The sequence below is a fragment of the Nelusetta ayraudi genome, unplaced genomic scaffold (genome assembly GCF_046127955.1).
Source record: "Nelusetta ayraudi isolate G7.1 ecotype Tasmania unplaced genomic scaffold, CSIRO-AGI_Nayr_v1 ptg000134l, whole genome shotgun sequence".
NCBI lineage: Eukaryota > Metazoa > Chordata > Actinopteri > Tetraodontiformes > Monacanthidae > Nelusetta > Nelusetta ayraudi.
This window is the reverse complement of record NW_027466184.1, coordinates 327,774-350,835: the sequence shown is the minus strand read 5'-3', so window position 1 is coordinate 350,835 and position 23,062 is coordinate 327,774. Positions and strand designations below refer to the sequence as shown.

General features: G+C 47.7%; 1 protein-coding gene across 1 annotated transcript; it reads left to right on the top strand.

Annotated features, from left to right (window-relative positions):
* Positions 1 to 6: 6 nt before the first annotated feature.
* On the top strand, positions 7 to 21,283 carry vegfc (vascular endothelial growth factor c). Its single transcript, XM_076051319.1, has 7 exons — positions 7 to 249; positions 9,722 to 9,989; positions 10,847 to 11,037; positions 14,483 to 14,622; positions 16,404 to 16,558; positions 19,186 to 19,504; positions 20,544 to 21,283. The coding sequence occupies exons 1-7, from the start codon at positions 118 to 120 to the stop codon at positions 20,650 to 20,652; spliced, it is 1,314 nt and encodes a 437-aa protein (XP_075907434.1). The 5' UTR covers positions 7 to 117; the 3' UTR covers positions 20,653 to 21,283.
* Positions 21,284 to 23,062: the final 1,779 nt, after the last annotated feature.

Below are 23,062 nucleotides of genomic sequence, written 5' to 3'. Positions count from 1 at the left end.
GAGAGAGAGAGAGAGATAGAGGGAGAGAGAGAGAGAGAGAGAGAGAGAGAGAGATTAAACTGAGCTGCTCTCCGGCGGCCGAGCACCACTGCAACCCGCCGAGCGGCCACTGGAATCATGCACCTTGCGGGAATATCCGTCTGCGTGGCCGCCTGTCTGCTGTACGCCAACCTGGCCAGCGAGCTCCGCCGCGGGCAGCACGGCGGGGAGGTGGATGAGGAGGAGCCGCGCTGGGAGCAGCGGGAGCCGGTGAGTGGCGCCGATCGAGCAGCGGCATCAGCAGCAGCAGCAGCAGCAGTAGTCACAGGTTCGAGCTGCTACTTAAAAGAGGAAGCTCGTAGACTCTGAGCTCAGCGGGGGGTTTCAGGTTGTGGGTGACACAGTGAAACCGTGACGGTCATGTGGTCAGATCAGACTGAAGTGGTGGTGGTGGACTTGAAGGAGCCCAGTGTGGCTCCCAGCAGCAGGTCCAGGGACCTGAAGTGCCCCCCCACAAAGTTTTAAGATGTTCCAGGCAACGTCCGTACGTTTCGGCAAAAGTTTTTGTTGCCTGGAACTTTTGATTTAATACTAAAAACAAATGATGAATGAAATTACTGACATTTAATTTGTGCTTTAATTTAGATTGAATATAGATTCAGTCCAATTTGATGCATTTTTTTTTTTTACACAGTCCACATACATCTTCTCTCTTGTTCAGTTGTGGACTATTTCTTTCTTTCTTTTTTTTTTTTTCCACCGTTCACTCTTTCTTGTTTTGTGATTTAGTGGGTGATAATGTTTCAGGTTTTGAACGCTCCACCATTCTTCAATTTTGTGCTCTGTTATGCTTGGAAGCCATCTTTGTGAGTGATGAAATTCCCCTAAGTCAAGACAGCACGCGTGCAGAAAGGATTTAACCAGACATTTACATAATTTTACTTCCACTCAGTTTGGAAAAAGGAATTTTCTTCTCCTCTGATTAAGGCTGCAGGCTGAAATGTAGCTGCAAATACGTTTTGTTGATTTGTTAGCCTATTGATTCAATCTCAGGAAATAAACTGAGCCGAAAGCAAAAGTTTCTCTTTGGGGCAACTGGGACATTAACGTAAAAATATTTTTTGTTCACTAATCTCGACGTTTTGAGCACTGGGAAGCTTGTCAGTTTAGTTAAGTTAAGGAAAACCAGCTTCATTCACTCAAGTGCTTCGCCGATGTTGACGCTAACACTTGCTGTTCCACCGATCTCCTGTAGCGGGCGCCACCGGCTCACCGCAGATCAATTGTCGACCTCTCGGAGGCTGAATCACGAGGAACCTGCTAAAAGAATAGTAACTGAGTCTGAGCATTGTAACCTCTGCAATGCATTTTAGCCACCTTAGCTTAGCATGTCTGGTTCTGACAGCACGCTTCGACTTTGTGCTTTCCAGTATTTAAAGAATTCACTTTTTGCGCGAGGAGACCAAATGGATGTCGAAAACACTTGTGGACGCATTCGACCACAAGGCGAGCGGCTTCTAACACAAGCTAGTTTGTTTTCTTGGGCAGCCACGACGTAGCCTCACACCTGTGAGACACTAAACCACAAAACGGCCTCAAAAAGCAGCTTAGAAACTGCTCAAACATGTCGTGTTTGTGTTTCTGCACCCCCAAGCCCTCTAACCCCCAGACTCGGCTTGATCCTGATGCCCTGAGTGTGTGTGTGTGTGAGCGTGTGTGTACGTGTGTGTTAGCACGCTAATGAGAAGCCAATGCGAGATCAGTTTGAGTGTGTTTTCCTTGCTGATTGTAATCATCTGTTCTGGTGAGCAGGATATCATTAAAGGTTTTAGCCTGAGCTTTTCGGGATCATAGAGGTCACGGACACACACGCACGCACACACACACACACACACACACACACACACACACACACACACACACACACACAAAACACTGACTTTTGTCTTCGAGCCATTTGTTGTCCCGCACACAGAGGGGAAGGCTGATACTTAGCGGCTTTTGTTGCCCTGGTGATTATCCGTTTGCCAGCCCCCGCCACCCCCTGCCCTCCCACCCTTCACTGGCAGTGTTGGATTGATGCGCCATTGAACCGTTGCGGCCCTTTAATGTGATGCCAACGCTGGCGGAGAAAGTGGGTGAGGGAGGAAGGGACGGCGGATTAGAAGAGTGTTCTCAAATTAGAAAAGAACCAATGAGGGCAGAGTTCGCCAGGTCAAGGCTGTGTGTGTGTGTGTGTGTGTGTGTGTGTGTGTGTGTGTGTGTGTGTGTGTGTGTGTGTGTGTGCGCGCGACTAAAGGCTCAGCAGCAGCTATTTGATCTCACTAGATCCTTAATTGGACTGATGAGTTTTCCCCGCCAGAAGTCTCTCACAAACCACGTGAGGTGTTTGACGGTCGTAGCTGAGGCTCGGGGAAAAAAAGGAAACTATCCCAAATCCCACTGGGGATCGATTCTGCTAAGAAAATAATAATAATAATGATAATAATAATAATAATAATAATAATAATAATAATGATAATAATAATAAAGTTTGAATCAAGACAATAGGGATTTCGGTTCTCTTTATGATGGGAGGGAGGAAGAGGAGGAGCCATGTCCTCGCCTGCTGCTGCCTTGCGAGTTCCTTTTGAGTGAAGTGTGAGTTTCCAGCCTCCGTCAATAGTGTTGCACTCTTTTTGGTGAGTGTAAAGCTAAATAGTATGTAAAAAAAGAAAAGAAAAGGAAAACAGCAATACAAAACCAGGGTAGTGATAATGACAATAATGTTACCATATTTAGTTGGCTAAGCATTGGAATTATTGGACTTTTGGCCTATGCTGATGCACCGGATGGAGCATTTCCAACATCCTTTAAAAATTCCGACTTTCTGTTAGTTTTTTCGCTCACGTATCCCTCTGGTGAAGAGCCCACAGGAAGTATTTAAAAAGAGGAGCTCCAACTTGTCTAGAGCGAAAACTCCTGATGAACACGTTGAAGCGAACCCCTCAGGTTGGTTAAAGTCGACCAAGCCAAAAGTAGGTAAAAAAAAACAGGAAAGACAAAAACGGACGATGATGATGGAGCTCGCCGCCCTCGGCCGTCAGGAACTGCTCGGTTTCCAGCCTTCCCAACGACGTGCGTGATGAAGTGAGCTGTCAGAGGAGTCTGTCCTGATGAACTGACTCCGCCGACTCCACGCTCATGTCGGGCTTTTCCGGGGAGTCTCCGGCCCGTCAGACTCTGTAAACTAATGACACTCAGAACATTTGGACTCCTTTTTTCTTTAAAAATTCCCCGCGGCTCCTTTCGGCGAGCTGCGTCTCCTCCACTTTGTTTTTTTACGACTCATTTTTTGATGCTTATCGTTCGGGACGTCTCCGCTGTGGTTTTTGGCTCTCCTACATTGTTTTTTTTAATTTTTTCCTTTTTTTTTTTTTTTTTTAAATAACTGGATTTCATGCTTACGGTTACTCCACCATTTCTGCAGCAAAATAAAAAAAAGGAAACAAAAATAGAAAGAAAATTACTTAAATCATGCATTAGTCGGTGGAAACAAAACACGGCAACTGATAAGTTTGCAGAAAGCTGCTGCCTGAGATTCGGCAGCTCTGCTTGACACAGTTAATCCCCCCAAAAGCACTTAATAATTTGTTGGGTCATATTTGTTGTTGTTTTGCAGTTTTCTCGCTCCCATGTGTTTTGTTTTTTTTCGTCTCCTCGTGTCCTCCTTCCTCCTGCAGCCAGAAAAGAGAAACTTCAGAGCTGTAGTAGAAAATAGTTGCGATGGCACTCACTCTCTGCCGCCACCTGTTGTAAAATGTTTTGCAATTGCATCAAAAATGCTTCATTTTTTTCTTGCACAAAAGCAGATTTCAACATCCCGTATAAACACGGCACAAAGTTCGAAATAACAAAGCGAATGAAACTCCAGTGTGACGGGAGAACGGCTCTCACAAAGAAAAAACACACATCAGGAGGGAAAAGTATGAATATTACTCAAAAGCCACATATTGATCATGAGGACCCAAAGCAAATACGAAACCAGGCTTGACCGCAGAGGCAAAGGGAGAAACAGGCGGCAGGTAGCCGGGGAACAGGTGGAAAAACAGGAGGGGAAGTTGATGGCCGTGGATTTTCAAAATAAAACAGGAAGTCACCTCGCAGAAACCGATAATTTTTGAGACTCAAATTGGATAATCTGTCCAGGCTTCCTATTGGACGTGACTCCCAATGGTGGGTGGAGTCTAACTACAGAGTGGAGACATGTTATAATAGCTAGATGATGATTTGGTCCGGGTTACTTCCGCATTATGCAGCCCAATAGAGCACATCTGGTAGTCAGCCAGTGGGAATAAAAGTCTTTTCTGGCCTGTAGGAAATTTGCTTTAGAACGATTAAAGGTTCACGACTTAAAAATCTACAAAGGAAAGATTTATAATGAATCGTGTTGGGGGTCAACCTGTCAATCATTTTCTTTTATTTCCTTATTATGGTCAATGGGGAAAAATACTTTTTGGGCCGTGTGGGATTTTGGGCTGCAGTACCTCAAGTGGCCACTGGAAAAAATGAATGCCAACTGGAAGTCCGGCATCTAGTTCCTATAAGAGCATTTTTTTTCCTTTACACATTCATATATTGCCTTGGGAACATTTCCCATTCGTAACGTCCCTTCGTACCCTTTGAACTCCGGCCGACGTCAAACTCGTTTTAAGCACATTTAGAGTTTCAAGGAGCCGATTACGGAAAATATGCAGCTGCGATTTGACTCTCTGCGGATAAAAATCGCCGTGAGAATTCCTCAGAAATGATTCCTAATTACACACCGCATTCCTTCGCAGACCTGGGGGGGTTGTGAAATATAGAGGTGGCGGGGTCGGGGGGTTGAGGGAGTGAACTGAAAGGGAGAGTTGAGGGATGATGAGGTGACCGGGCTGCAAAAGAAGAACGGAGAGAAGGGTAGTAGGGCGAGAGACACTGACTGAGAAAGACATAGTGTGTGGGTGTGTTTGTGCGTGAGTGAGAGAGGGAGAGAAAGAGAGAGGGAGAGTGAGTGAGTGATCTGGATCTCAGGTTGAGGGGAGGTTGTGGAAACATCCTGGAAAGGCGCTGCGACTTGCTGGGAATCATCATAGCCCAGATCAGTCACAACTCAGTTTCACAACTCGGTGTCAAGAAAATAATAACAAAGAGTTTCTTCTTCTTCTTCTTCTTCTTCTTCTTCTTCTTCTTCTTCTTCTTCTTCTTCCTCCTTCTTCTTCTCTTTCTTCTCCTACTTCGACTCGGGTTCCCCTCTCAGCTCTCTGACACGAGGACGTGCAGAGGCCAAACAGCATTGGCGTCAGCAGGAAGACCGGAAGGTGTTACTCGCGTCGCTAACATCGCTTGCGTTGCTACGGTAACTGGGCACGTCTGTCGGCATTGTGGCTAGCGCCAAAACAAACGTTAAAGCCAACTAACTGTAGGTGTGGGACTTTAGTCTTCATTAGACAAGTTGATTGGAAGGAAGCAGGTTCAGAGGTGTCAAACATTCCATTCATTGTTTTTGGCTCACATTGAACAAAGGAGATTTGAAACTTCTCTGGGCAAAAAAAAAAAAGAAAAAGCAAGGAAGGTTTTTTGTCACTCCTTAACTCCTCCTGTCCAACAGGTGGCAGCAGTGAGGTCCTTTGTAAAGGCAGGTGGAATTTCTGTCCCTTGAGTGATTTCAGAACTTTTCCACATTCAAAAGGAACAAATGAAAAGTACCGCCTGGCACCTGGCGAGGGGGCGGAGCCAGGAGGCGTCACCTCAGGCAGTCACTGGGAAACGGGGCTCCCCTGTGTTCTGAAGGGTCCTAGAGTCGTCCCCAGGCTGGCCGGCCGGCTGGCTGCATTCCCAGGGGATGACGCCGCTGCTAATGATGTCATCGCACCGGGTTCATCTTGGTGATGTTTGTAAACGCGCTGAAGCCTCCAGGTGGTCGTCCTCCATGTAGGTCTGCGGTTTTCTCGTCGTCTCGGCAGAGTCGCAGCGAGGAGTCGCCAACAGTCGTGAAGGTTCACCAGTGGCCACGGTGGAGTTTCAAGCAGAAAAAAAAAAATCTCTGGTCTGTCTGGTAGGAAGAGGAAGAGGAGGAGGAGCAGGAGCAGGACTGGCCTGATACAATGACTTTTTCTCAGTGACCTTTTGACCTTTAGCACCGTCGGTTGAGTTGAGCCATGAGTCTGATCAGCTCTCCATCAGGTGATGACACACACACACACACACATCTACACACGCATGCACACCAACACACACGTATGTACGCACGCACGCAAGCACCCACGCAAGCACCCACGCACCGAGACCACCAGGCTTGAGGTTTGTTTGTCCGGATGGATTTTTTTGGAAAACAAATATGAAAGGAGCGCGTTACTGCGTAATTGCGGCGCTCTGGTGGCGACCTCAGGCTGGTGTTTCACCTTGACCATCTCATTCCGTCCACCAGGGCGGCGCTGTGTTGCACTTTTCTTTTCATTATTCATAACAATTCCGTCAAAGGGAAGTCAAACTCTCCCTGCTGCTCTGGAAGCCAATTCAGCGGCAGCTCCGGCAGACAGACAGACAGACAGACAGACAGACTCCCAGGCGAATTAGGTGAACTGTCCCTTTAAACCAGGGTTGGGCAAACGTTTTGACTGGTGGGGCCATAATCGGTTCTAAAATTTGACAGAGGGGGCCGGAGCAGCAGCAGATGGATGCAGTGTTTTGATGACCCACCTCACAGGAGAAAAAATATATCATGGGATATGTAGGAAACATGTTGCTTCAATGTCAATTGAAAATGAACAGAAGCATTGCAACAAAATGTGTGTCTTTGACGCCCCACGGTATTTAGCTCTTTATTGGAATGACCCTTAAAACAGTGAAAGAATGAATGGATAAAATACAGCTTAGTTACTATCAATATAAATGATTCAAGTTGGGCGGGCCTGGTTAAAATGCTTCGCGGGCCACATATGGCCCCGGGCCGCAGTTTACCCATACCTGCTCTGAACTTTGCTTCAGTTTCGGTGAAAAGACGCAGGTGCTGTCCTGAAAGTTTGGCTGTGAATCCTCCCAAAGGGAACGCGTCGTTGTAACAGATGACTGTAGCAGCAAATCCACCGTAACAAAACAAGGACTGCTGGGCTAAATCCTCCAGCATGTCAATGATCTTCAACTAGATCCATCATTTGTGTGCACACAGAGGAAGTTTTTTTTTTTTTAATAGTTTTCCTTTTGAGCGTTGACCAAAACACCAGGAAAAAACAAAACAAAGACATGGCTCCGTTTTCTCCCAGTGTTGATTGCGGCTGCTGATTTTTGGTGTTTTGTTAGTTTCTTTTTTAACGGTTTGATGAAGCCAATCTGGTGACTGCATCCGCGTTTTGGACGTCGATCTGAAAACAACAACAACAAAAAAAAACAAATAGCGGAAAATCAAACTAATCACGTTAATCGACCGCAGACCAACTCTTTCATGCGCCGCCAGACACTTGCGATGTGGTTGAAACCATGAACAGTGGCTGGGATTCAAAAAGAAAAACAAACAAAGAAATGAAATGGAAAAAAAGTGACGCACCAGCAGGAGGCGGTGCTGAGCTCTCAGAGCGGAGTTAGCTTCTGTCAGCCGATGAGATGAGAGAGAAAAACTTTTCATGCATAGACACATAAGTTAACCTCTATTTTAGCTGAACTTTATGCAATTTTACCCCTATTTCCAAATTTGAACAATTTTGCATTTTATTGATTCATTTTAAGGCGTTTTTATCATCATTTCTATCTCACGATTTTATCATTTTCTTATTTTGTTTAAGCTACAGCGTTTCCTGATTTGTGGGGGTCTCAACACACACACACACACACACACACACACACACACACACACTCGCACAGGCACACACACATACGGATGCCAGGCAGGAAACACTCACGTAGACGGACTTTTTTTTTAAAGTATTTTCAGACCGAAGCCAAAACACAAAAATAAAGAGAAATAAATACACACATTGTCCTTCAGCCGGGAAAACACAATGGAGTGTCTTACTAATACAAAGAGCAGTGTGTGTGCGCGTGCGTGTGAGAGAGAGGCAGCCTAGCTCGCGGCTAACTGTCACATTGTTTCCTTGGCATTTTTCTATTTTTTTTTTGTTTCTTTTTAAAATGGGCAGCGAAGGTCAGGAAGTGAGATAACGTGAGGGTGCGGGAACCAAACGTCAGTCGGAGGAGCGACGGATGGATGGATGGATGGTGACAAAATGTCCCGTGTGTGTGTGTGTGTGTGTGTGTGTGTGTGTGTGTGTGTGTGTGTGTGTGTATGTATATACTCACACTCTTGGCGCTTTTAGCTGGAAATGGAAATGACGTGTGAAATAATCCGCAGTGAAGTTCCAATAACTCTGACTCGCTCCTCGCTGACTTTGAAGATTGTTCCATGTGTCCGTCAGAGGTCAGAAGTGGAGCTTTTTAGCCATCCAGCTAAAAGTGGACGATAGTTTAGATGCAGGTTATTTTAGAGTACCTCAGCTTGTGACTCAGACTGTGACTGTGGTCAGGTCAGTCCAGATTGTTGTGTCACAACTTTTTCATTTTTGCAAAATTATGAACGAATGTATTCTTTCATTAATTAAAAAGAAAAAAAAACAAGTACATTCCAGAACCTGCACTTTGTTACTTTTGCTTGAGTAAAGTAGCTGAATCTGTACTTTTACTTATACCAGAGTATTTCTTTTAAACAAGTAATTGACTTACTTAAGTACAGAATGTGAATACTTTTGCCACCTCTGCCCACAGTCTGCTACTTTCTTAACTGACCAATCAGATTCCTTCAAACAGTGTGTGGGGTGGGGCTTCTTGATGGTGGGCCGGGCCACACCTTGGCCTGAGAAAATATAGGAGTTGCCTTCTTTTCTTAGAACGGATGGAAACTTATAAGAATCTTAGGGGCTGTAAACAGGTGTGCCTGGGAAAATAGGCCACGTCCGTAACCAAACACGTGCCAGGGAGGTAAACAGAATAGAATACAATGCCACAGGACGGACCAGAGAGCCGTCGCCGAATGTGGCAAAGTGAGACAGTTGCTGTGTCTCAATTCAGGGTCTGCACCCTTCAGACCGAGTGTCCTCCGTCTGAAGGAAGCGTTCTTCGAGGACCCAGCCTAGAAGGACGGACCAAACCCCGCCTCCTCGGTAACCACTCGGGACGGTCTAGCCTTCGGCGTATTTCCTCGTTTCGTCATCGCCTTTCCCTCCGGCTGGCCAACCCCGGAAGTTATGTTTTTATAGTATCAAGCTAACCATTGGTCAGCCATCTAACGATGCCGTTGGATGATCAAATAAGTAAAATCCTACGTTAAAAAACTGGATACTTTATGTGAAACTTCAATATTTAAATGTATATGTCGTGTCTTTGCCAGTAGATGCCGCTAATTTCAGCTGACTTCCCAGGATCCCACGATGCTTTGCAGCAGCACGCAAAGCATCATGAGATACATAAGTACGCGAAGGATAGTAGCGGTGCATCCTTGGAATCGGCTAAAACAAGTGCGTATTTCCGAGTGCGCATTTTGAGCGTCCTAAGCACCCTTGGGAATTGGGACAAGCCTTCGCGCAGTGCTATGACGCAACTTCCTTTCAAAATGCGTACTTCAAGGATGCAGACCCTGAACTGAGACACAGCAAGTGTGATTTTTTTTCGGGGGTGTGTGTGTGTGTGTATCATGTGACAGGAAGTTGAATGCGGCTGTCCATTTCTCTTTCAGGAGCCTCCTCCCCTACCTCCCCCGCGGCGGGACATGGAGCAGCGGCTGCGCTCGGCCTCCAATGTGGACGAGCTGATGAGCCTGGTGTATCCGTCCTACTGGGCAGCCCTCAAGTGCAGCTCCAAACTGTCAGCCGCCGCTGCCGCCACTGGCGCCTGGCTGCCGCCGCCACAGCGACAGGCGCCGCCCACCCGCCGCCTCAGACCGCTGACCCACGGCGACGAGCCCACGTTCGCTGCCGCCTACCTCAACCTGGACCTCCTCAAAAGTATGCACCATTTTATATACTCTTTCTTTTTTTATATTTTCTGAGGGACCACAAACATTTTCCGACCCCCTTGGGAAGGCGAAGTCTGGCTAGAGGCTCCGCCTTCAAAAAGGAAGCATGAAAATCAGCAGGTGGCTGGAGAACTTTTTCTCTGTAAAAGACCAACTACTGAACTACTGCTTTTTCTCGTCTTCCATCTACAAAATAATCTCTGTATTGTAGAATTGTGCTGCCACCTGTCTGCCTGGAGGTGTAATGAGATGTGACAGAGTGAATTTTTCAGATTGTGATAGAGTGAAGTGTCTGATTTTTCTGGTGTTATTTTTTTCCCCAATTCTTTCTATTTCAAAACATCATTTACGCACAATAGTAAAATAATAAATAATGATAAAGAATCACCTCTTTTTTGAACACCTTTCTTTATTTAGGTTAATAAGCTGATGACACAGTAGAATGTAGGAGAATTTCACCATGGATTCAAAACCATAATTACGACCTTCTGGTCCCGATGCAGCGACTCACTCACTTTTCTCCTTCCTGTCTAACGTCACCATCAGCTATGTCCATGGATGAGGGAGGGGATTGGAGTAGTTTTGGGAGGGCGGTGGGGCTTGTAAACATTTAAGTGTTTGAATTTTCCATCTGATAGACAAGAGTAGCAAGTGTGTCTCCGACAAAAGTGCTTGTCGTCAATAAACGGTCAACATCCAGTTTGCTGCAGCAATAAATCCCACACAAAATATGAGAACAAATTTTAATCTCCGGCGGTGTTTGTCCGACGTTGTCACCCCTTGAGGTTGCTGAACTGGTCTTGTCCCACCAACGCGGCGTTGGGCCGTTTGTCGTGTCTCCGGCAGGTATCGAGGCCGAGTGGCGGAGGACTCAGTGCGTCCCCAGGGAGGTGTGTGTGGACGTGGGCAGGGAGTTCGGGGCCCCCACCAACATTTTCTATAAACCGCCGTGTGTGTCCGTCTACAGATGTGGAGGCTGCTGCCACTCGGAGGACAAACAGTGCCGGAACATCTCCACAGGATTCCTCAGCAAAACGGTGAGCGCCCCCTACCTTCCGCCAGCCACGCTCGCCTTAAAACTGGGACTGTTTGCTTTTCCGACTGCTGCTGTTATGGAAAAGTCACTCCAGGTTGTTGCTGCTGCTGCTTGATGCTGGGTTGGTTTTTGATGTGCGTGAATGTTGACGGACGTCTCCAGAAGAAGGGCCAAAATATGATGTTGATTTATTCCCACAAGTTCAAATAGTTCAAACCCATCCCCCCCTAAAAAATAATCTTTACAATCCTAAAACTGTTTGCCTCCTGTGGTCATGTGATTATTTTATTGATTTCAGTGACGTTTGACCTGAGAACCATTCGAATTAGCTGGAAGCACGGCTCCCCCGAATGAGTCGTACTAAACAAATGGATGTAAACGTGATAAAAATAAAAAACAATGACAAAATGTCTGTTACATGCAACATCCTTGATTCAGTCCTTGTTCTACAAGCACACAAGGCTAAAGATAAGATTTCTGAATGCTTCCGATTGTGCCAAAGTGTGTGTGTGTGTGTGTGTGTGTGTGTGTGTGTGTGTGTGTGTGTGTGTGTGTGTGTGTGTGTGTGTGTGTGTGTGTGTGTGTGTGTGTGTGTGTGTGTGTCGTCCGCTGCTCCCTTGATATGGAACACCGCACCGTGTTGGGTTTTTTTTTTTAACGGAGAAGCAGATTATCCTCAGCGACTGGCAGTTCTCACGACTCCTGACTGGAACCTGACTGGAGGTTTTCCGGAGACGGAGGTCAGAGGTCAGAGGTCGGCAAGTTGAGCTGAGCTGTTCTCGCTAGGCAGCCTGTTAACGCTCCTGCTCCTCCTCCTCCTCTCTGCTATTCTTGGCGGCCGCTCCCGAAAACCCGGCGGAGACGCGGCTGGGCCAGCGGCCCATTAGCGCCTCGGGCTAAAGGGCCGTTTTTTTTTCCTTATGGATTGTGTTTGGTCTCAAAACTTGGCTTTGCTACATCCAAGGGCTCCCCGCGGTTCGCTCCCAGGCTTCTGTCGTGCTGATTGGCTCTGGCAGCTGGCAGCGAGTTGAAACAAGTCGCCGCTAAACTGTGCAATTGGCCTCTGACTGACTGACTGACTGAGTGTTTTTGTCTGTCTGGTTGCTCCCTGCAGAGCCACTCAGGCTCCTTGGACCCTGCTGATGGTCCTTCATCGCCTCAAACACTCGTTTGTGTTGCTTGGCAGCTTTGCACTTCATAAATGTCACATTTAGTGCTTGCTTTATTTTCTCCCGGCCTGCTGGTCGCCTCCACTGGCTGAGACTCTGGCTGCCGGTTGACTGTTAGCTCCCGCAGGAGCGCCGGGACCCGCGCCGAACCTGCCCTTGAAAGAGTTGAAAGAGGCGGAGCCTCTGCCAGGGACGTAGGGATTTTCATATTGACTCGATACCAAGTAAATACATGGCTAGTATCGCTGATGCCTTTAGGTAGTTGATCTTTTTTGCGGTAAAACACAGGGCAGAGATTTTAGGCAAATAACTAACCACACATACCCATACAAAACCTTTAAGAAAAACATTGTTTAAGAAAAAAAGTCACGATTGCCAAGTAACAAAAAAAAAAAAAATGATTTTTAGATTGATCCACCTGGCCCTGCTAACCACAGGTGTGTGTCGGCAGGCCTGTGGGGAAATTTGCTGGAAGTCTAAAAGAGCAACTGCAACATAAGTGTCAATCTCATCACGCAAGTATCGAGCCAATACCGATACATCACCTCAGCGTCGATACTATCGATATCTAGATCGATACACCCCGGTGCCAGTAACTGCAGGCGGCTGTGTGTGTGTGTGTCGGCAGGAACTGCGGAAAAATGTGCTGGAAGTGTCGCGGAGAAACTGCAACAAAAGTATCGATCACATCACGCGAGTCCGTCCGTTCAGTCTTTTCAGCCTTTGATGAGCTCAGTGGTCAAGCGGTAGAGAGCCCTCAGACTATAAAATGGTACTTATTGCTTGGCACTCGGTATTTGGGGTTAGACTCAATGGGTCGGATCAAGCATGGGCAAACTACAGCTGTGGCTCGTTAAGTTTTTTCATCCGGCCTGCCTAACTTGAAGAAATTATATTAATAGTAAGTAAGTTTAATAGACATTAAAGCAACGTTGTTTCTACATATCCCATAATGTATTGTGCTCCTGCTCCGGCCCCTCTGTCAACTTTTAGAACCCATTGTTTTCACCCACCAGTGAAAAAGTTTGCCGACCCCTGGGATAGATCATCCAATGGGGGTGGAATGCAGAGGTCAAATTTCACATCCTTCGGAAACGTGACTGTCAGTGGGACTTTAACCATCCGATACTGATACGTCACCTCGGTATCAAATGCTCTCGATACTCAGATGGACACAACCCGGCACTGCTGTTAAGTTTGCACTGCTGGCCAGCGGGACTTCATAACCAAAGAAAAGACACAAAAAAAGGTCAAAACATCAGCACAGAAACTTGTTTCTTCCGGAGATCTGGAGCTTTTCCCTCTCTCTCTCCCACTCTGTGCGCGCGCACGCTCGTGTGCACGCGTGCGTGTGTGCGTGGAGTCTGAGTGCTCTTGGCCATCCTTGGATCATCATGGTTCGAACCTCTTCTGCCCCTCGTTCACATCTTTTCATGAGTGCCGGAGCTTTTTGGGGTGAAGTCCAGGCATGGAGGGCCTCTTTCTACAGAGAGGGCGGAGTGACTGCCTGGGTCTGCGAGTGAGCGAGTGAGTGAGTGCAGGCTCAGCGGCCGTCACAAGGAGGACTGACTCCTTTGTGATGAACGACGCACGAACGTCGCGACAGGGGAGTGAATGTGAGCTGATGTAACACACGGAGGTGAAAAATGGAGGAAACAGGATTTCATTTCCTAATGGAATCGCAGAGACCAGGCAAAGAGTGACTGTCGATCTGCTTCTGCTAGAGGCTCCGTTTGTTTTTTTCCCCCCACTACAAGATTGGTGGAATTTGCTGACGTCGTCTAGTTGTCCGATTCTGAGACATTTTTGGGGGTTTTATGGACGGTTGAAATGATTGAGATTCATTTGTCCGCTCACACTTTGAGACTGACGTCCATTTCTATTATACTGTAGAGAAATGTTGCTGTTGTGGAAAAGGCCAACTGGGAACTGAAGTTGAAAATTAGCATTGGTTATAAACTCCACATGCATCACATCAGCTGCAAGCTTGTAGTTGTGTTTGACTGCATTGTAATCAATCAATCAATCAATCAATAATCGTATTCCTGCAGAAGATTTTAATTGCAGTTTGAAGTTACTGACTGATTTATTAGCATTATTATTGTGATTATAATTTTTGGAATTCTGCAGATTAATTGCAAACCAGCTGCATTGTGTGGCTGCAGCAGGAGCAACCGGGCCCAGGAAACGTGAACGGCACTGCCTGTTTTTCTCTTCCTCTCTGACCCGGAGTCTCTCAATCTCCCCCGCCTCCCCCTTCTCCCCCTCCCTCTGCAGCTCTTCGAGATCACCGTGCCCATCACACAGGGCACCAAGCCGGTGACCATCAGTGTGGCCAATCACACGCAGTGCAGCTGCCTGTCCAAGCTGGATGTCTATAAGCAGGTGCACAGCATCATCAGGAGAGACCTGCCCGAGTGAGCACGCACGCACGCACGCACGCGCACACACACACACACACACACACACACACACACACTGAAGTGTCCTTGTGGTACAGATGGACGATGATGAGGATGGTGATGATGATGTGTTGGTGATGATAATAATAGTGATGATGCAGATGACAGTGATGATTATAGTGATTATGATAGTGATGATGATGACAATGACGATGACGATGATGACGATGATGATAACCATCGTGTGTTGGGGTGATGGTGATGATGATAGTAGTGATGATGAAGATGATGGTGATGATTATAGTGATTATGATGCTGATGATTGTGATGATAATAAGTGATGGTGATAATAGTGATGGTGATAATAATAGTGATACTGATGATGATGTTGGTGACAATGAAGATGATGGTGCTGATGATAGTGATTATGATAGTGGTGATGGGAATAATGATGATGTTCAATTCAGTGATGAAGATAATGGTGATGATTATGATGATGGTGAAGATGGTGAAGATGATGATGATGATGATGGTGATGAAGATGATGTAAGCCCTCTGGGTTTCTGGTCCCTCTCGTTTCTGCTGTCAGCCTCTGAAAAAAAACACAAAAAAACAAAACAACAAAAATACAACCTCCAGACGTGAGGAGCTCCTGTATCTCCAGCCAATCAGCCGCCTTCCCTCAACTGACACAGCAGAGACAATCAGGTTATCAAGTCTTTTCACAGTCGATTTAGTTTTTTGCCTTGGCTACCGTGGGATTTGGAGAAGGTAGAGCAGAGGAACCAGGAGGAGTGGAGGCCTCACCGCACCAGCGAGTCTCTCAGCTCCGCCGTGGTTGGCGGTGGTGTGATTTCTCAAGGCCGGCCGCGTAGTCAGTAGGGCTGGTAACATTGCTCAGAAATTAAATTCCAATTTTGGTATTAAAAATTGGCCTGCATATCGAATATATTCGAATTCTATTATTAATATTATTATATATTTTTGCCCCGGAGAAAAAGACTTGTTATTGTAAAAACAGTACACCATTATGTCCACCAGAGGGCGCACATTGTCAAATGTCAAGAAAAACGACCAATTGTAGTCAAACGCTGAATTGTTTTTTAGGCTTCAGACAAAATTCAAGCGTCATGTTCAACATGTGACATTTAGTGCAACATCAGTTCGGATTGGCGCAAACATGTTGCATTCTTAGAAGCGGTCGGGCTGTAAGAGGTTGCTAGCTTAGGTTGTTTGGAAAGCGGGCCGTCTGTCTCTTCTTCACCGACTTTGTTCCATTCGACGGTGGTGCACATTTACTAAATACAGCTTCAAATTACAGGCAGTAGAGTGATATACCAGCTCCGCATCGCATAACTCGCAAACAGCCTTGGGTTTGTGGACAACTTTACCTCCAACTGGCCAGAATTCAAAAAAGTGCCACACAGTGCTTTGCACGTTATCGGGCTTAACGATCACTTTGTCGGGGGTGGAGTTGCTAGCTTCACCCGATTCCCTGGTTTGTTTTTCGGGCTTGCTGCTTTGTTTTTCATACATTCTCTGCATTCGCTATGCATGGTTATGGTTATGGTGTGTTAACAGTTGTAGTGGGGTGGGCAGCAGTCCTTGCTACCTTGTTGAGACACGTGACTGCAGCTACACAGGACAGTAAGGAGTGCCACGATTGGGACACGCATTGCGGAAGAGAGTCAACGCGCCCTCTTCTGATCGCTAAAAATACATTTTTGCACGACATTTGAATATTACTTTTTACATTCGAATGTTCATTTTTAACCATCATTTTTTCATTCATCAAGGTGTCCGACGGCCAACAGCTCGTGTCCCGCCGGCCAGACGTGGAGCAGCAGGCGGTGTCGATGCGCTAGCGCTGCTGCTAGCGGCCACCACAGTTCGCCGCCGCCGCCGCCACCGCCGCTGCTGCCCCCTGCTGGGACCTTCCAGCAGCACAGAGGTGAGTGTTGCCTAACACGGAACAGACAGACAGACAGACATGTGGGCAGAAAACGGACAGAAAGACAGCAGTTCATGTGACTGCAAGGTGGAGGAGCACAGAAGCAGCAGCAGGAGCAGCTTCACTTCGATACGCACGAAACGAGACCCGAGTCATGTGACCATGCTGTGGCACTGAGGCCTATCGGCGAACACACACACACACACACACGCACACGCACAGTAACTCAGTCCGTCACGGTAGAATGTGAGCAGGTTTTATAACTCCAATGTGTTTGTTTAGAATCTGCGCACATGCATGTGTGTGTGTGTGTGTGTGTGTGCGCGTGTGTGCTTGGCCTATGACTCCACTCTTAGATTTGAGTAAACAAATGAGAAAGAGAAGAAGAATGCCGTGACCCCGGAGTAGCAGATTCCTGAGATGCTCGTGCACACAAACAGAGAGCGGCGGTGTGGAGCCTCCGTCCGTCCGTCCGTCCATCCGTCTGTTGGTCCATCTTCCAGACAAACAGACAGACTGACAGGAGTTTAAGCTGCTTCACCAGCAGATGCAGAAGCATCGGCCAGAGGAGCTCAGCCGGCTGGAAGCCGTCAGATATGCCGGACGGACGAACATCATCTCGGTGAAGAACATTTGAACCTATTCCAACTGTTACAAAAGTCTTTTGAAGGAGTGAAAATGTCCGAATCTCATCCCTCCGAATGCCTTTGAAGCTCCCACCACCACCACCACCACCATTGAAGAAAAAGGCTAGCCGCCAACTCGCGGCGAGCCAACTGGTCTGGTGACTGTTTTGGCTGCAGCTGGAGACAGTTCATGTGTTGCCCACCCTACAGTTAACAGAGTGGGCCGCACTCTGGTCAATGTTTTTTTTTTTTTTTTATTATTTCAAAAAATAGAAGACAAAGAACTCCTTTATCGATCCCACAGTGGGGAAATTTGGAGACAAAAAAAACAGACTTTTTTTTTTTTTTTTCTTTTTACACTTTGCAGCCAAGAACGTCAACATTGCTTTCAGGACTGTTTGTGTTCCTTTTTCCGCAGCTAAAAAAGACACTTATTGTTGTTGAATTTTTTTAAGTAATTAATTCATTTATGATTATAACATAGTAACAATAAGCAGCCACAGCAGCCGGCAGGATGTTAAAGAAGAATGACCCCAATAACATTGGATTCGATGCTTCGTGTTGAAGTAAAAACATGCAACTCTACGCCCGGTGCGATGGAGGAACAGACCAAACCAAACTAAACAAGACGTCCATTGTTACGAAACCAGATGTGGAAGTGACAGCGGAGCGCAGAGCAGAAAGAATTTGGCACCAAAGAAGAAATATCCCCCCCGCCCCCCTCCACCTCCTCCAAACCCCCCCGGCCGTTCGCTGGGGAGTATAAATCATGTGGCGTCCAGCCGCCATCCAACACCCCACCAGGAGCAGCGCCTGGTTTTCTGACTCGCTCCTCGGCTCACAGAGGGTGGCACCAAGAATCAGTCTTGACTTTATGCATTTCAAGTGGACGTTACACAAAGTCATCGACCTGATTAGAAAAAAAACCCCAACAAAACTACGTTGGAGCAAGAAATGTCTGAGATTTTGAAGTTACTGTAAAGGTCTTCCTGGGCAGTTTTTTTCTTTTTTTCTTTCTAAAATAAAATAAATAATGATAATAATAATAAAAAAAAAGGTCCGACGGCTTCTCCTCCAATTGGCTGAAGTTTGTGGACATGAAGTGTTTTGTGTGGATTCGACGTTTTCACAGCGACGTCCAGATTTCAATCACACCTCCGGCGATGAAGCTCCTTAGAGGCTGTTTCCATGCCCGCAAACTAGGCAGCGTTGCAAGAAAATGCTTTCGGAGGCCACTTTTACATGGAACTCCAACGCTGCTCGAATGGAAACATTACTGGAAGGAAAAAGAAGGAAAAAGGAGAACGGAGAAAATGTTCAAGTCTAAAAAGTCGCCGCCGTCGTCGGCGTCTGACACATTGCTGTGAAACGGTTGACAGGACGCTTCCGGCCTGAAACACGGTTCATGATAAAACTTCCCACCGTATATTTTTGTGGCGTGGGTTTTTTTTAATCCATCCAAAAGATTTCTAAAGGCCAGAAAATCTCCTGGAAAGAGTTTATTCCCACCGTGACGTCACAGCGACGCACCGTCTCTCGGCTCGTTCTGATTGGCTGATGCATCGTGATGCGTCACGTGAGGTCCAGATGCACGATGGAAAGTGAAATGAACTACCAATGTCGGACTTTCAATTGAAAGGAAATCAGGGGAGGGGCCTCGGTGCAGCATCGGTCAGTCATCGGATTGAGAATCCAGGTTTTGCCCCTTAACTGGACTGCGGTGACGGTTAGCAGCACCATCTTCTCTTTACTTTCAAGCTCTGAGTCGTGCAGTTTGGAAGCTCAGTAGTTCAGTAGTGTGTGGATGAGAAGGTTCTGTGTCGCAATTAGAGAACGAATGGATTCTTGAATTGCCGTAGACATCGATGCTCCTCCGCCTGTGTTTTCTGATCTTTCCATCAGTGCAGCGATGTGATCGGCTCTCCGCCGTGTGTGTTTGTGTTTGTGTGTGTGTGTGTGTGTGTGTGTGTGTTTGTGTGCGTGTGTTCGTCCCCTCCGCAGACCTGCTCTGGGCCGACGTGTGCGGCCCCGACAAGGAGATGGACGTGGACACCTGCCAGTGTGTGTGTCAGCGCTGGGGCCCGGGCCGAGACTGCGGGGCCCACCGGCACCTGGACCCCGTCAGCTGCCAGTGTGTGTGCAACGCGCCGTCGGCCTGCCCGCCGGGCCATGTCTTCAACAAGGACACCTGCCAGTGCGCCTGCGCCAAGACGTGTCCCAGGCACCAGCCGCTCGACCGGACCAAGTGCTCCTGCGAGTGCAACGAGTCGCCCAACAAGTGTTTCCTCAGGGGGCGTCGCTTCCACCAGGGCACCTGCAGGTGAGGATGCAAACACACCAGTAGCCATGCTAACCATTCGCGTGCTAACCTTCCGCTAGCTAGGGGACATCGGGTCAGTGAACGAAAGAATCGCCTCCCTGCCGCGCCTGCTTGGTTTAGTGCGATTGCATCTCATTCAGCGGGAGTCGGAAGACGCACGTGCGCGCGTGCACACGCACACACACACACACACACGCACACACACACACGCACGCACACACAGATGGTTGTAGTAGTAAGTGCTTGCCACAGTGAACTCAGTGTGTAATACAAGATCTTGATGTGCTAATGACTTCTCTTGGCTGTCATTGAACCATTTCCTGTCCGGGCACAGGAGGAAAGACGCCCCCCCCCCCCACACACACACAAATACACACACCTTGTCCAATCTTGACCCTTTGTGACCGCATTGCGGAGTGATTTATGAGCAGGCCATCGTTGTCTAAATCTGGTGTCAGGGATCTTTCACGGTGTGTATGTGTGTATATGTATGTGTGTGTGTGTGCGCGCGCATACGCTTGCAATTCTTTGGTGTTGGTGACGAGGCCTATTTCTGCCACACAAGAAAACATTCCGTCGCTCGCTGGACCGCATGTAGATTTGAACCATCGAAGCAAGATGTATCCGTCTGGTCGTCTGGACGCGGCCTTCAGAGTTCTCGTATGGGTGCGAAACTGCAGCCCCACACGTGACCGGCAGAAACTGCTCCTCTGAACAAACTACAGCATTAACGTGTTGAAACTACTCCACACAGAACTGATGTTTCGTGACAAACTCTGACGTCACTTCATTTTTGTATGATGCAAACTTACGTAAAGAAGCTTGCACAGCTTGCAAAGTTGACAAAAGTTGAACTGTAGACGCTATTGCTAAACTGTTGTGTCGCGGTTGGAAATGTGCACAGCACAGGTCGGATCAGGTTGACCTGCAGAACCACGTTTGCTTCTTTAATAATCCCTCCTGACCCCAAATGACCCTTTTCACGGCAATCCCATGTTCCTGTAAGCTAACCAGCTAATGTTGCCCCCCCCCCACACAGCTGCCTGCGACCTCCCTGCGACGCCAGGAGGCGGCGCTGTGAGCCGGGCTTTGTCTTCAGCGAGGAGGTGTGCCGCTGCGTGCCGTCTCACTGGAGGCGACTAGACTAGACTGCCGGCCAATCACTGACGAGCTGCAGCGAGGAGCCAAAGGAACCCGAGGGTTAGGGGCGGAGTCATGGCGCATCACTGGTAGACCTGCTGACCCCTCCGTCGGCCGGCGGTGATGGCAGCTAAGTGTGCGGACCCCGGCCCACCCTGTTGGGAGACCGCACTGGGGGAACTTCTGGGGAAGTTTGAAATGTGGAAGGACTCGGCTGTTTGTCAGGGGGGTGGAGAGGTGGAATGGCGGAATGGCCCAGAACCAGATGAAGGAGTGCGAGGAGAGAAAGTCAGCACAAGTCAGCGTTGTCAAATATTGTCTAAATCATTCTGTCTTCAACTGTTTTTTTGGGGGGTGGTTGGGGGCGGGGGGAGGGGGGGGGTGACTTGCATTAATGTCACAGTATTCTTATGTCAGATATTGATGATATAATTTATTAAATGTTATTTTATCTGTTTATAGCAACTTCAATCTTTTTTTTCTATGAAAATACACTGTGATCAGCATTTTGTATCATGAGTCGTATATGTGTGCGTGTGTGTGTGTGTGTGCGAGTGTGTGTGTGCGTGTGTGTGTGTGTACGTGTGTGCGAGTGTGTGTGTGTGTGTGTGTGAGTAAAATAAAGCTATATAATTGGAAGCCTTCTGGCGTCTGAAGGTCTTGAAATCTTGCAAAGATCTTTTCAACATGAGGAAACCGCACCAGAACTTTGTAGAAACTGCCCTCAGTTTCGGAGAAGTTTCTCCACCAGGGGGAGCCGCTGCGGCCAGGGCCGTTTTGCAACGCGGGCAAAGCCCTGCGCAGCGCTGTGATGTAGCAACGTGTTTGCTTCACCCCCAACACCCTCTAGAACCCCATACCCCGGCCACGCTCGGACGAAACTCAGGAGATTCCTGTGCAGTTGTATCACTTTATTATTGTTCCCTCTTCATCTCCTCTTCTGGACATTTCTCAGCCATGAGTCATCTCCTCCTCCGCAGCCCCCTGCTGCCAAACAGTCTGCTGCGAGCGACGGTTAGAACGTCGCCACCGGTGAAAAATAAAACAAAACAAAACAACAAAAAAAACATTCATCAGCTTGTTCGTGGAGCTGAGGTGTTATCATTCCTGCGAGGTGTGAGTGGAGCCAGTTCTCTGGCTCCCCTGGCTGGGAGAAGAAGGAGGAAATGAGGAGGCCGCCGTGATCACTGATTTATGTTGAAGAGCGAAGATAAAACATCGGTGTCGGCGTTGAGATACAGTTTCGTGTCATCAGCGTATCGAGTGACCGGGCCGGCGGGACGCCGCAATCCCCTCTGAGCACAGTGGGGGCTGTCGGGATTCACACCGTGAACCCTAGTGGAAACAGTCCAAAGGTAAAACATGCAGAGGGGGAAGTGGGAAAAGGTTCAAATGTAAAAAACAAAAACAGTAAAACAACAACAAAAAAAAAAGATCATGATGATGGCGAGTGAAAGACACAAAGGCAGAAATTTAGTACACCACCACACAACCTGCATGCCTACAGACTTTTTGTTCTCCTTCTCTCACTCACTCACACACACACACACACACACACACACACACACACACACACACACACACACACACACACACACACACATTGCTCCAGAAGTTGATACACTTTATAATCCACTCCAGATGTAGAACGTAGAACACCGCTGGACTACCATAACCTCCCATGTCAAACAAATAAATGTTCCACTGTGTGTCTGTGTGTGTGTGTCTGTGTGTGTGTGTGTGTGTGCGTGCGTGCACATGCATGCATGTTTGTTTTGTACAGACCTTTTCCACTGTTGTCTGGTGTCGTCTCACCAGTGGAGGCAGACATCACAATAAATCAAGATGGAGATCTGTGTATTATTTCACGTCCGCAAGAAACCCAAGATCTGCTCAAAGTGCGAAGGCGTCTCAACATCCCACTGGTGGGCTCGCTGGGGCCCCCTAGTGGTGGCCACTCTCCAGTTCTGTCTTTGAGGCAAGCACGCTCATCCTCTCAGAGTGCGTACGGAAAACCTCTAATCTGTGACGAAGGCGAAGCTCTGACTCAGTGGACTCTCCAACACGTGTGTTCGATATAGGATGGACGGACTGAACCCGCGTCAGGCCGAGGGTGACGGGTCAGTCTAAGCCCCGCCTACTCTCACTCTCTGAATCTGACATCTCAGGCCTCAGACTCGAACTGTGGGATGTGTCGTGCAATCGAGGAGAACCTAGAGGATCTTGAGAAATATATAAACCACATCTTTGAACGGAGAGTCATAGGGAATACGAGCAAGACGCCGACGCCAACGCCGTCTTCCAAGTGAAGCTGTCCCAAAAACTCTCCTGGAGAAATTTCCCCGTCCGTCTTCACTTATCGTTTTGGTTAGCATAGTAGAAAGGTTAGTAGTATGTCGTCGGACCGTCAGGCTAACA

Coding starts and splice junctions, on each gene's coding strand:
- vegfc (XM_076051319.1), top strand. CDS start 118: ATGCACCTTGCGGGAATATCCGTCTGCGTGGCCGCCTGTCTGCTGTAC. Junction 11,038..14,482: donor CAGGATTCCTCAGCAAAACG/GTGAGCGCCCCC, acceptor CTCCCTCTGCAG/CTCTTCGAGATCACCGTGCC. Junction 19,505..20,543: donor TTCCACCAGGGCACCTGCAG/GTGAGGATGCAA, acceptor CCCCCCACACAG/CTGCCTGCGACCTCCCTGCG.